General features: G+C 32.2%; 1 protein-coding gene across 5 annotated transcripts; it reads left to right on the top strand.

The window, feature by feature from the left end:
* Positions 1–2044: 2044 nt before the first annotated feature.
* On the top strand, positions 2045–6346 carry LOC133831361 (uncharacterized). 5 transcript variants are annotated; one of them, XM_062261623.1, is made up of 10 exons: positions 2045–2404; positions 2501–2609; positions 3069–3210; positions 3307–3546; positions 4173–4628; positions 4815–5196; positions 5299–5537; positions 5641–5714; positions 5799–5907; positions 6075–6346. In XM_062261623.1, exons 2-10 carry the CDS (start codon positions 2551–2553, stop codon positions 6111–6113), a joined length of 1740 nt encoding a protein of 579 aa, XP_062117607.1. In that variant the 5' UTR covers positions 2045–2404; positions 2501–2550; the 3' UTR covers positions 6114–6346. The 5 variants fall into 5 exon arrangements, with proteins under 5 accessions (XP_062117607.1, XP_062117605.1, XP_062117606.1 ...); XM_062261621.1 differs by having other exon boundaries at positions 2045–2341; positions 4173–5196; XM_062261620.1 differs by having other exon boundaries at positions 2046–2404; positions 4173–5196.
* Positions 6347–14929: the final 8583 nt, after the last annotated feature.

Below are 14929 nucleotides of genomic sequence, written 5' to 3'. Positions count from 1 at the left end.
TGTGATGGACAACATTATGGTGGTTTGATTATATTGTCCAAGTGGGAGAATGTTAGAATTTTATATGGACTAATATAATTACAAACATAATTCCATTATCACAATTATTTTATAGAGTGCCTACGAATAGTTAAAGACCATAATGGGATAGTTAATATTAATCTAATTGCAATTGAGGCACATGGTAGCACCCTAAAGACTATATGTTGGCCTATTAAATCATAGTCCACCATATCTGATAATATAAGCCCAATATGCCCAATATACCCCTTAGGGTAAGAAGGCATATGAGACATATATATAGAACATATATGTTGTTGGGAAATGTACAGTGGTATATGGTTTGGTAATTGTTGCTTTCCATAAGATCTCTCTTGCATTGCTTTTCTAATATTGTTTTGTGTAGATCGTGAGAGATTCAAGGATGAACATTGGAGACTCAATGTCAGGTATGTTTCATCTATATATATATTCAATTCAATGCTCTAAATAAAATGCGTTCCTGGATTGTTGTATGAGCATGCTATATTGATTTGAATCTGATTTATGAATTTATGCTCATAGTATTATTTTATATTTAACATGTTAATCACGCATCAATATTATAAAGAACGGTTATAATTGAACAACCTTCACAATTAATAAGAACCATGAAATGTCCCAATATTCAAAATCAATGGCAATATTTTTTTCATTATCTTTTTCTTATTAATAATATATAATAGAAAATGCAAGAGAGTGTAAAAGAAGATTTCCTTGTCACTCTTCTTGTACTATTATGGAATAAAATGATCAAAAGTGAGAAATAAAGAGACGAGCAAAATCTATTTTCTTGAACAAAGTCTGGTGTGTTTGAGATTTACTAAATTCAATTTAATCTTAATTTAAAAAAAAAATTCAAATTAATCTATAAAATGCGAATGTTCATATTTGTACGAATTAAAATTTTAATATTTTTTAAAATTGAATGTGATTTTTTTTATATTGGAAATCTAGTATAAAATAATTATATAAATATAAAGTTTTTATATATTTAATAAAAAATATTAAAAGTAAAAAATAATGTGAAAACAACCAATTTAATTATATTTAATGTGTTTTAGAAGAAATATACTCTAAAAAACCAATTGCTCCCATAATTTTAACATTATTCCTTGTGTAATTCTTCCACTATTCGCTGACTCTATTGTCATTGCATGTGTAGCTATATTCCGTTGACAAAATTTCCATTTGTCTCATTTATATTCTTCTATTAAAATCATAAATTACTACAACCACACATAAATAACATATCTTAACATAAATAAAATGTCATTAGTTAAAAATAGCTAAATCATTTTGTATAAAACTTTAGTACAAATTTTATGTGCAGGTATCATAACATATTCCCTAAAAATCTACGAGCACATATGCCAAGTCCACCTTTAATTAAAAAAAAATAAAAGAAGTTAGTCACAAAAATACAGTTGATTAAAACTTTTATCAAATTAAAATTAAAATTATTGATATGATAGTCTTTGAAGTTGGCAAAATAATCACTGAATCATCTTAGCAATGACTCCCTTGAATTTAATTTAATTAGCAATTAACTCTAATTCATAAAATTTTGACAATTATAAACGATGACAAGTTAAATAAATTAAAGATGCAGCCATCCTAAAACTCTAATAAAAACTAAAACTAAGGATTATATCTTGTTTTGGTGGATTTATTTATTAAGATATTTTCATTTAGCATTTTTTCTTTTAATTTTCAAAATATTAAAGTTTGAGATTTAGATTCCTACAATATTTTCTTTTGTTTAATTTTTGAGTGAGAGATAAACTTAGTTATAAGATAATAATAGGTTTGTTACTATCTTTAAATAACATTAAAAAGAAATGGTGACCAATGCTTGCAATGACACATGGGGACATAGGGATGCTTTTGTACTTTATTGCAGCTAAAGGACCTTTTTGTAAATAAATTTATAGGATTCTTTGCCGTAAATATTACGCTAGCACAGCTCAATTAAAAATAACATTACAATTTCATCCTTATCTATGGAAGAATCCAACTATTTTCCCGGTCATTTTCCGACCTCTTCAAATCAAATTAACAACCTTTACACTCCATCTCACCAAATAAATAACTTACTTCATTGATTCCACGTTAGTGTTTATCTTCATTCTTTAAGAACGAAGAAGTTCACAGTTCACACCGAAACGCGTTCGTTCAAACTCTCTTTTATATATACTTTAATATAACTCTACTTTTCCATTGCTTTTGTATTTTCCGCGTATCAAAATCTGATAATTAGAACTGGGTCGATGGTGATTTTCCTTGTTGTTTCGAAGAGTAGGTACACTCTCTTTCCCTGTTCTCCATTTTGGCCTTCACAATTCAGCTTCGTTTTCTTCATACTGTAAGTTTCAAATGAGATTTTTTCCGATATTTTATTTAATGGGTACAGGTGTTTGAGAAAACTATAATTATTATTATTATTTTTTTTTTGTTTTAGGAAAGTTGGGTAAAGCTTGGATATAAATATTTGTTCTCTGGTGGGAGACCATGGAGTCCATGGAGTCTTGTTCTGATCATCTTTATCCTTTAACAAGTTTGCAGATTGGGTAAGAGTCGTTCATATTCATTTGAAAGTAGTATTCAGCTAAGAATATACCCATTCGTATCAGTCCATGTTTCACTGCTTTTGTTTTTTCATTTCTTTGTCGTTTTGTCTTCCATGCCAGTCACCTGGGTTTGCATATTATTAACCAAAAGAGTCATCTTTGCTCTGGAACAGAACAATGTCAGTTTCTTTCCTTTGTTTTTGTGGGTAGTGGGGAATCGGATTCGTGAATGGTTAATGGTTAATGGTTGATGTTGAATTTTGGTTTCTAACACTTGATGACTAACATCCTCCAGTTGCCCGGAAGATATTTTATGAAATGCCCAAGACAACTTTTGGCCTTACTTGTTGTTTGTGGTATCAAATTTGGTCCACATGACCACGTGTTTGTTAAATGACTTCTGGTCTTAAAATCATAATTCAAGGCATATTTCTCACATTGTTGTTTCTTTTTCCGTAGGGATATAAATACAAATCTTTCCCGGGAATTCTTGTATTTCGCCCCTGATAGTCATAAGTTTTTCATCCTGGTTGATAATCAATCATGGAGGAAGGCCAAGCATTCAACATCAACCCGCCTAAAGGCATTGGTGACCACGAAAGTGAGGTTTTTGGACAATTGTATTGTTATTTGATTGTGATATTTTCACATCATATCATTGAAAATCTTTTAACTTGGACTTTTTCCTTACTTACAGTACAGAACTTCACCGTTTAGAAATACTAGACCTTTACTGAGGAGCTCAAGTTTCTACTCAAGTTCTTCTAGCCATGAAACGAGGCGCTTTTTTAAATGGTTTCCAACTTTTGACATTGCTAGTTGGAGAGACAAGACTCCATTTTCCATTAAAACTTTGTACAAGGAATTACATGGCTTTATTGTGTTCGAAGTTTCATGGGAAGATGTTCGGGGAATAAATTATTCGAATCAGCTTCAGGTATATATGACTGAAGTTACCACTATCTCCATTATTATGTAATCAAGTCTATTGAGAAAGCTACTCACTTTGACAATGATAGCCTTTTCTTATTAAGAATAAAACTCTCAATCTCTCAACAATGACATCTGGAAAAAAAACCCTCACAGCCTTTTATTGAAATAATAGCCACCGTACAAAATACAAGCTTTCGAGAGACAACTCGGCCCTTAAACTAATGAAAAGTTGTCATCTGGGTACAAAAATGAAATAACAGATTGAATTAATACAAAAATACAAAATAATTGTGCTCTTCTAGATTACTTAGGCTTTTCTACTATTATAGACAAAACGTATTGGAGGCTTATCAGACGATGGTTGTTGTGCTTTAAGATACTAAGAAAAGAAGAGTCCTCACGTGTTTATCTACATAGTTAGGAAAGTTGAATCCTTTACATGATTAGTTAAAGTAGGAGAAGATAGCACTATATTTTATTCTCTCTCATTCCTCTCTGAATCTTTCTTTGGATTAGTAAACATGGCCTTTATGTAGAGTAGTTAAATTTAATGGAAAGAAGGCAAAATAGTCTTAAATTGTTACTGATATTGTTTCCTTTTTCTATATACTCATTGTGTTGCCATAACAGACAGATGGATCCATGGCTTTGGAAGTGAAATCATTGACAAAATGGGAATTCAACAGCATTGATCAAGCATTGAGTTGTATGTCATCATGGTTCTCAGGGAATATACCTGAAACACAGATATTGAGGAGCAATCTAATCCTTTTGCAAGGAAAAGTTCCTTCTCATTCAATGAAGGAAGTTGCTGATTCTCCTAGTAATTATCTACTTAATAATGCATCACAAGCTGATGAGCCCTTACCTGAAGACAAATTCTTCAATGCCTGCGAGTCTCCTCTTGATGAAAATGACGCAGTTAATATGGATCAGCATCTAGAAGAACTAGAACAGTCTGGAAACACCAAACAAAATGGGGAATTGGATAGCAAAAACAATAGTGGTAGTGAACCAATGTTATATGAGGACATTCTTTTGCTATGCAGGTTTGAAAATAAAGATCTTCCATTTAAACTAAAGCAGGTAATTACCTCAGATTTGAAGCTTCTTACATTAGTTGAGTCAGGTCTCCCCACTTGGGTTATCTTTCTTCAATCCTATCCACTTTTCTGTGCACTTTATCGTCCCTGGATGAGACCTTTGTTTAGAACTATCTACATACTAATCTCACTTGTAACGGTGCTAATTGGATTTTATGATCTCTATAAGAATGTCCCCCTGTTGAAGGCTACTATCTCTCACATTTGTGGTCCTTTTTTCAACTGGATTGAATCATGGGAGATGCTTTCTAGAATCAAATATCTAGGGACAATGTTGTTCCTCCAGAATTTTGAAAAGGCTGTGAAGTTGCTTCTTATGACAACACGAGCAACTAAACTGCTAGTTTCAGAGGTCTCAGATTTTCTGCTGTACCCAATTGAAGTGATGGCTGATTTCTTACTGCCACTATGGAGGTTTTTAGCTGATACAACGGAAGCATCGTACAATATTGGATTGCTTATAGCTGAGTTCTTGCATAGCATAGTTGGTCTCTTAGTCGAGGATTTGATCACACCCTTGAAAGTTCTCTATTCATATGTGTTGAGTTCAGGTACAAACATTACTTAGAATTTTCTGTGGCTCATTTTCTTTCCATTACTAGTTTTTATCAGAGTTTTCCTTTATCTGATTGTATCCTTGTATCCACTTCCAGCCACATTAATTCACCCAATCTTAAGGTCCTTGTGGGAGTTATGCCTCTTTTCTACACAAAGTTTTCTTACATTGGCAAGTTACGTGGGTTCTCTGTTGTATGAAATGTATGAAGTGCTTGAGAATTGCTTCATGGTGGCTGTCAGTACCATGACTCAGCTTACAAATCTTGTCTTAATAAAGCCTCAGCCATCCGAGTTCTCACTTTGGCATTCTCTTTGGAAAGATATATTCGCAAAGGTTTCTCTCTTTTATGAATCTTATATTGATAAACCCTTTTGTTGGATCAATGAACACTACTTTTATAAAAAAAAAATTGATCCTGCTTTGATGTCACATGTAGGTGTTTCGCTCTATCCGAAGTATTATAAGCGTTCTATCTGCTTTGGTTGCATCCTGCAACAGGCATAGACTGAGGTAACGTATGCTTTCAGATATTTAAAGCAAATACCATTTAGACTCATTTAAGAAATTAGAATTGTTGGATGTATGTATGTGCAGTATCTACAACTACCTAAGAGCTATACTTCGAAAGCTTTCCAATCGACGTGGCTTATCCTCTGCTAACTGCTCTTGTCACCAATCAACTCAATCTCATAGACAGATTAAGGTAATATGAAAGTTAAATGCAGCTATATCAAGTTTAGAACAACATTAAGTGAAACTTAATTAAACAAAGGAAGAACGATAAACATTTTATCAATTATAGTAATGATTTTTTTTTTTTTTGGGTCTTCATGGTGAAGCATGTCATTGATGATGTTCTTTGAAATGCAGGTTCAACTTGATGCTAAAGAATGTGGACATTGCAAATGAGTTTAATTCAGTTTGGCAAGGTCTCCTTTGTATATATGTAGGCATTTTTATTGTGATATGACTTTTTGGTTCGATCAATAGTGTCTAATATAATTCATTATGTAAATATATCAGCACTTTCTATTGAAATGTATAGCTAATTAATTAATCTTTGTTGGCTTTTGTAAAAATAAAATAAACAATAATAATCTTTGTTGGTTCTAGCAAAATACATTTACATTCACATTCGTTGATTTGATTTTGGTGTATATTCTTTTTCAAGGAAGTTGAATCTAAATCCACAATTTTCTTATTGTTGTCAGGCTTTTGAGTTGGTATTCTAACGGTCATTGTCGTTTTTTAGTTGGTCTCTGTTATTATATAATTTGATCAAAATTATGTGTAAGGGTACACAGGCACAAAACAAGTAATATAGTGATAAGTATTCAAGTTGGACTTTACAAGTCCTGTAAATTGAAACTAAATGCACAAATTAATTACCTAACAACTTCAATCAAGACCAAAATTAAAATGTTTTGATTCTTGTAAATGAAAAATACTTGAGATCAATTAAAAATGCGTAAAATAAACAAAAATGCCAATCTAAGAGTGAGAATCAATTTGGTGAAGTGGGCTTGGATTATTAAAGCTGTCCATGTCATGTGAACTGCAACAATATTTTAGCAAAATTTCCTGAGTTAACAAAAATTCACAATAAGTTCTTAGAGCTTTCCCAATTCATTCTATCACCTAATTAAACATATTCTTATGCCAATCAAGTTTAAGAATTCAATTTTAAAGTTCATTTCACAATTGTTACAAATGGCAAATAACACGTTCCTATGTTATTCACTAAATATAACCTAACAAGATTATCTATTTGTTTCATTCAAGTTCATCTATTATATTCAAACTTTCCAACACAAATATAGCTCAACATCTTGTCATTGATGGCCAAACAACAACAAGAATTAATCATTAAAAACACTTGAATGAACAATGGGTATTTTTGCTAAAATAAAGTGCTGGAAATTCAAAACTAAGGCATAGAGTTAATTAATAATTCAAGTCTCAAAAAATTTAGTTCATGGCTAAATTAAGAAACAAAAATACAAATCCAAATCCAAATCTGTCCATAAGTAATCAAACACAAAATACTAGAGAAAAATAGAAAAAGAATAACAAACAAAGAGAAGAAAAAAGCCAAAATGATAATGAAATGGGTGTCCTCTTCTCCTCTTCTAATTCCCTCTTTTCCTTCTTTGTACTACTAGGTTTTTCTCTGTACTTGGTGCTTTTTTCTCTAAAAATGGCAGAATGTACTAAAACGGAGGCAGTCCTTTCCTTTTCTTTTAGCTAGGGTACAAAACCCTTTTTTTTCATGTACAAAATTGCCCTCCTTCCTACACGTGAGTCTCTCCTCTATTCCCTTGCACACTTCTTAAAAAATACAGCATAATGCATCTAATTTTTCCACCTCATCACTCTTTGTCTGGTCAATTAATAAAATGCCAAGTGACTCTCCTTGATATGCTAAAATTCCCCATTTGGATCCTGATGTAAGTGTTCCAGCAAAATTTTATCAACCACAGCAAAATTTGGAATTTAAGCACGAGCAAAACAACTTAGAGATCAATTTACTTTTCCTCTTTCTCCTTAGATAATTCATGAATAAATTCATTTTTTCTACTGTCAGCTCTTAAAAACTAACAAGGCACCATAAGCTCACAACAACACAAAAAGTAAAAGAAGTTAACTACAAATAACAACCAAAAGCACTCGTCACTCTTCCTAATTCTACATTTACAAGTTTAACAACATAAAAAGTAACTCTTTATTCAAGAGTTATCACACCCCCAAACTTATGACATTGCTCGTCCTCGAGTGATGAATCTAAATAGACGCAAAAGACAACAAAAATTGAAAAACAAAAGAAATAAATGAAAGTCAACACAAACAAGACACAACAAGAGATAATATATTTTGCTTTACCAATGCTAAAAAAAGGGAAAACTCTCAAGATTTTATTATTGAATAAGAGAAGTTGAATTTCACACTTATAAACGCCTTGAATCATAATCTTCAAGTGTTAATGTTGCTGTCAAAATATGAGTCAATTGTTTCTCACTTTAGTGCATGCATAGCTTTTCCTAAACACTTTTGATCACCAAAATCAAACTAGACCTTGGTCCTATAGCTTAACTAGTGCGTCCATAAGTTACCTTAGTGATTCCATCTCCGCTAATATAGACAAACATCACACCAAAGATCAATAGGACTTTTCAAGCTTGTAATGATAGGGTGTAGGTAGGATAAAAGAAACTATTTTTTGCGCAAACACCCTAAATACCTTAATCTTTATAGGACCAACATAAAAGCACACATCAATTTCCCCAAAGAACACCCCACAACAAAATATAACTATTGCCACTGTGCTTTGTTACTAACATAACAATGACACAAACTAAAATATATTTTTCCTTTATTTAAAGAGCTACACCCCAAACTTATTTACAACTACACTTACTTACTCTTTTTGTCTTTTTTTTTTCACAAACTTTTCTTTGATTCATTGGAGTGCACTCTTTAATATATCTTATATATATATATTCTCTTTTATTTTCAAAGAATGATAAATAAACTAAATGGCAAGAGAATCAAGAAAATGAGAATACACTCTCCCCAAAAACATAATAGTTAACATAGTCCCCAATTGGTGAAAACAAGAAAAAGAAGAAAATGAAAATCTCACCCAAATGCTCATCTCACACTCAACTCCTCTCAACCCCCAAAATGTAACAACAAATATATCCTAGAAAGATCAAGGTGCTAAAGGGATAAGGTGGAAGGAGGTTATTGCATCTAGCTAGGCTAACGAGTGGCTAAGAAATAAAAGTGTCTATTAAGCTCAACGAGGTGACTAGGAAAAAAATGCATAAATGGTAGGCTTAAAAAGGCTCAAACGGTCCAAGGATGGCCTAAATCATGTCTTTGGTGTAGTGATGTCTAGGATTTTGCCTCAAGGAAAGCCATTAAGTAATTCTAGAAACTTAAGCTCTCACGAGTGCCTAACTCTTTCTAGGATCTCAAAAATGCTTAATCAAGCTATGCACAACTAAAAGAAGGAACATTATCATCAATCGATTGCTAGCAACATTAACACCCAAAGAGATTGGTTTAAAACTTAAGCAGGAGTGGCATTCACTTCATCTTAATATTATTATTTTTTTTAGTTTTTTTTCAAGACTGTCATCGAGCCCCCTATTTAACACTAACATAGACAAAGGACATCCTCAAAACAACGATAAAACAACAATAATACAAGGACAAACTAAAAACAAGACAAAGATACCAACAAGAAAGAAAAAACAACAAAGTTACAGCCACCGAACAACAAAAACAACAAAGTAAAGAAATAAAAATGAGCTTAGATATGAAAACTCCCCTCGCCTATCCTTCAAAATTGTCATTCGAATGGATAGGGTTGATTTAGAAGCGATGACCTTCTTTTGGGTTGGTGGTGGAGTAGAGGAATTGGTGAACTCTTGTTATAGTGGCTACCATATGGGAGTCAAAATTTGGGCAAAAGTGGCGATGGGCGCTCAAAAATTGTTAGCCCAACATTCACAAATTATGTGAATTGGGAATTTAAAACTAATTGCGGAATTTAAAACTCAACTATCTATTTCTAGCAACTTAGTGAAACTTTCATGCAATAAATAGATAGAACCAATGTAAATAATCAAGTAAGCACAAATTTAAAGGAGCTTAAGGTTAGAATGATGCAAACTCTCTTTTTACAAGGTTCGGGGAACTAAAGCCACCTACGTCCTTGGTCTTCAAGGCTAATATTGTTGACTCAAAGTCATCATCATTCTTGTTGTGATGATATACAATATTTGATTATGATGTCACTAACCATTCTTGATTTTTTAGCAAAAATGTTTATGTTGTTGGAAACAAGTTTACTTAAATGATCAAGACAAAATGACATTTTTGTAACCAGAAAGTAACAAATTTGTAACCAGAAAACCTAGAATTTTGTTACCAAAGCAGAAATAGTCTTGGCCCAGAAAATACAAAGGTCGGCTGACCGGCCTATGCATGATGGTCGACCGACGTGTCACAGGATGGGATCCACGTGCTTTTTGAATGCGTTTCCAACAGTCATAAAATGACTATATTTGCCGGTCGACCGACTGACGTCAAATAGCCCCAAAAAGCCCTCAACGACTCTTATTCTATTCTCTTTATAAATAGACTCATTTCTAGACTCAATTTAGAGCTAATACCAGTTTTACATCATAGTATTAAGCTAGAGAAAAGTGTTCTAAGCTCTTACCTTGTGTAAATGTTCATCTCTCTTTAGGTTCTCAACTAGTATTTATCATCCTTAGAGAGAGTGAAAACCATTGTACTCCATCTTTCTATATATCTTTGTAAAGTGATATTGACACTTCAACAATCCGCAAGAGAGGTGAGGTTGGCACCAGATTCACAACAACTCGGCATAGGTGAGGTTAGCACCATAATCACAACAACCCGACGTTGGTGATATTGACACCGAACAAACAATATGTGTAAGAGGTTTGGGTATACCTTGGTGAAAATTCTCCGGTTGTAAAAGGATTAGTCAAGTCCTTTAACTTGGCTCGTTACTTGAACTCAAAGCTAGGCTTAGCTTTGAAGACCTAGGAAGTAGGTGGCTTTAGTTTGACCGAACCTTGTAAAATGAGAGTTTGCATCATTCTAACCTTAAACTCCTTTACATTTGTGCTTACTTGATTATTTACATTGATTCTATCTATTTATTGCATGAAAGTTTCACTAAGTTGCTAGAAATAGATAGTTAAGTAATAAATTCCCAATTCAATTACATATAATACATATTAAAAAATATTTAATTATTTATATTTATTTAAATATATTAAAAAATTATTTATATTTCTTTTAATACATTATTATTGGATAACTATTAGTGTTCCCCTATACATTTCCACTCATAATTAGAGAATAAAACACTAAAAATACGCATCCACTCTCCTCTTTCTCTCTCATTTTCAATACTACTTCAAGCTTTTAGTTGGATTAAACTTGTAAGGCTGATTACTTTATGTTGTTTGAACCTGAATGAATTGTGTTGTTTAGTTTTTAAGCGATATTTTTTTTTTGGTATATTTTTAAGTTCATTTTAAAAATCAAGTTCCAGTTTAGTTTTGAAAAAAAAAAAAAATCAAGTTCCAACTCCAAATCCAATTAAAAAACCAAGTAATTGGATTGTATTATATTGGATTTTGACACTTAATTGGATTGGATTGGATGATGATTTTCAAAATCCAACATAGTTTGATTGGATTGGATTAGTACAAAATTGTTGGATTGGATCGGATGCCCACCCCTACTCCAAATGACATATTTTGGTGGAACAAGGGCGAAAAATGGATTTTAAACCCATAACAACAGAGAGCCTATGAGAATGTTAAGGCCAAGTACCTCTATTATGATTATTGTCAAGAAAAAGGAAGTTACTATAAGGAATGTCAACTTAATTAGTCACTCATTGATGGACCCAAAATGAGTATGTTTTAAATATTTATACTCGCAAGCGCACGAATCGTATATGGAATATAGTGTTCGTGTAAGCACGAGATCGAACCCAAATGAGTTGTCTGAAATAAAAAAGAAAACTATTTTAAATCAAAAGTAATAAATTCTAACCTAGCTCCAAAGATTGATGAGTTTTTAATTTTATGAACATAAAATAAAAGATTGAAAAATAAAGCTATTTAAGAGAATAAAAATAAACCAATAATGATTTGAAAATAAGTGTTAAAAGAAAATATTATTAAGATACTAGAATCCACAAAATGTAAGTTTAATAATATTTATTAGTATATTGATTCCCAAGTTTTAGCGATAGTTAAAATAATTCAAACTATCATTTTTCAAATAGATTTATAATTTTAAGCACAAGTTACTTCTAAAAAGATAGGATTTTTCTTCACTTTTCAAAAATTATAATTTCAAAATATTTAATGTGAATCAACCTAATGAAACAACAAAAAATCAAATAACATTATTTATAAGGCAAAACATAATATTTTTGTTCTAAGCATGGATGTGTACAATTTAATGACACATCTTACACAAAGAATATTATATTTTTGCAAAATGAAGAACAAAGTGCATATTATCTAACAATCCAAAATATGAGATATTAAAGATGAAAGATAAATATGAAGAAGAAAAATCCATAAACTTTGTTGCATTACAAGGGAAATCAACATACAACATAAATATTACCTAGTTACAAGTTGCTTCATCATAATCTTAATAATCTTATGAAAAAAATTAGAAGCACATAACTAGAGTAGAAATTACAAAATAAATGACATACATACTTGAAAATTCTCTTCAAAAAACCAAAAATGGAAGAGAGAATGGTGGAGAGAAAATGAGAGAAAGAAGATGGTAACAAAAAATTAAGCACCCAAAAAATGGTCTTGAAATTCCATATTTATAGCCAAAATGAGATTATTAAAATAATCAATTTAAATTAATTAAATTGATTAGATTAATAAAATAAAATAAATATGGTATGTAGAGGTAAATTATAAGGTGTAATGATGATGTTGTGGTGAAAAATGTGTAGAAAAATGGGTAAAGAGTTGGCATTTTTAGGTATTATGGGACAAGGGAACAAGGAAAATTGGCTAGGTGGGCTATGGCAGGGGACCAGGCGGCTGGGAAGGCAGGGAGTGTGCTTGTGGGCTGATGGTGCAGGCGGGCCAAAGGTTGCAGGCCTAATTGGGCTCACTTGGGAGGCATTTAGCTGAAGGGGCAGAGGTGCTTCAGTGGCATCAGCTGAAGGAAATGGCTGGGGGCAGTGGAGCAGTAGGGGTTTCGGCTAGCTGGAGAATGCTGAACCGAGTGGGCTGGCTGGGTGACATCCGGCCAGGAGCTGGGAGACTTGGCTGGGCTTGGCCCTATAGAAGGTGGGAAGGCTAAAGGCCTTTCATAAATGCCAAGCTTTTCATTTCTTTTCCTTGAAAATGCCATTTTTTTCTTTCTTTTTTAACTTTCTATCATTGTCTTTCAAGCACAAAAATACACCAAATTCCCTAACAAAATAAACATAAAATAAATCATAATAAAATATTTTCACTATAAAATAAATAAAGTTGATTCTTTGAAAATATTAATTATAACTTAATTTATATTTAACATTTAAGTTCAATAATACAACATTTTTTTACCTCAAACTAAATAATAATAATTCAACTAATTAACTACAACATTTTACAACAAAATAACTATAAAAACACACAAAAATAAAAAAAATCAAAATAAACCCAATAAATTAAAAATTACTTAAAAACTTAATAAATCAATTAAAAACTCAAGAATTAAGCAACAATTAGTACATAAAAAGTGGTAAAATAACTCTATTTTGTAGAGTTATCACTCATCTACTTGATTGGCTAATTATCAAGTCAAGTGTGTGAGACTCATTTTACTCAAATGTTCATTGATTTATTTTTTCTTATTATTTTTGGGGTGGGGGTTAATAGGGACACAATTGTCCCCCTTGCTTTTGTATCAATTATTTTCTTTGTTGATTATGCATTTGTAGCTTGTTTTCATTTTTAGTATGTTAATGAAATTGGGCCAATTCGTTTCTTTTCAACAAAGTTTGGGTTCTTTATTAGAGTTTGGAAAATTTCAATTAAATTTCTGGATGGATAAGTGGTGGCAATGCAACTGGTTATTCCATCAATGAAATTATTATTGAGAGTGTAAGTGTTATTTTTGTCATGCATTGTTTTAAATGTTTAAACATTATTTTTCATGTTATAACACTAAAAGCCCAGTAGCACATGACTTGCTTAGCTGGTTTTCTATTTTTAGCCCTAACATACACATTCGCTTGGTCCGTTTTGTCCTTACCTTTTTGAGCAGCTAAAAAGTGTCTTCTCCAAGAAGCATTCTCTGTAAAAGGTCTGAAGCTCTTGATGCTTCATTGTTCATTTTCCATGGCGTTTTGGTGATTCCTCATCATTTATCTCAAGTTTTCTGGTGTAAACCTTGAAGGTATTTCAAGATAAGTCTCAAAGGGAGCTTGAGCAGTAGTTGGAGGGAGTCCAGCAACGTTCAAAACCAATGGGAGACTGGTTGCTTTAAGACTTTCACAAAATAAGGAGTTGTTTGTTGTTTGTAAACCAAATTAGAAGGGAGTTTTAATTTGTGTTTTTGCTGTTTGTATTTGTAATAACTCTGATTATTTTAGTGAATTTGCTTCACCTCTGGACTAGGTCCCATGGAGTAGGTTGGAAGAAATCATGGCTGAACCATATAAAAATGATTGTGTCATTTTCATTATTCTTGCACTTAATTATGATTCAAATATGATTTTAATTTGATAAATTGATTGTGTAATTGACTGAGTAGTTGAGTAGTAGTAGTTAACTAACTTTCATTTGGTACTAGAGCTTGTGTATTGATCCTTGCTTGTCTTTAGTTTGTTTATTTGCTTCTACTCTAGTTATCGTGTGGGTTGGTTCCTTAGGGGCTGTGTGAGTGTGTTATTTTTACTGCTGTGTTCTACATTTTCTTGGTGTTTTTTTTGCTGCTGTGTTTGTATTGATGGATTGATTCAAAGAAGGCGGGTCTACTACTAGACCCCCCATGCTTGATGGAACCAACTATGTTTGTTGGAAAGCTCGAATGAGAGATTTTCTCAAAGCTATGGATGAGTGTGTTTGGAGTGTCGTGGTTGACAGTTGGACTCCACCTACCATCAACGATGGTGAGGACACTAAACAAAAGGCCGTGTCGGA

This window comes from Humulus lupulus, chromosome 4, assembly GCF_963169125.1.
Source record: "Humulus lupulus chromosome 4, drHumLupu1.1, whole genome shotgun sequence".
NCBI classification, from domain to species: Eukaryota; Viridiplantae; Streptophyta; class Magnoliopsida; order Rosales; family Cannabaceae; genus Humulus; species Humulus lupulus.
This window is presented reverse-complemented; position numbering and strand designations above follow the sequence as displayed.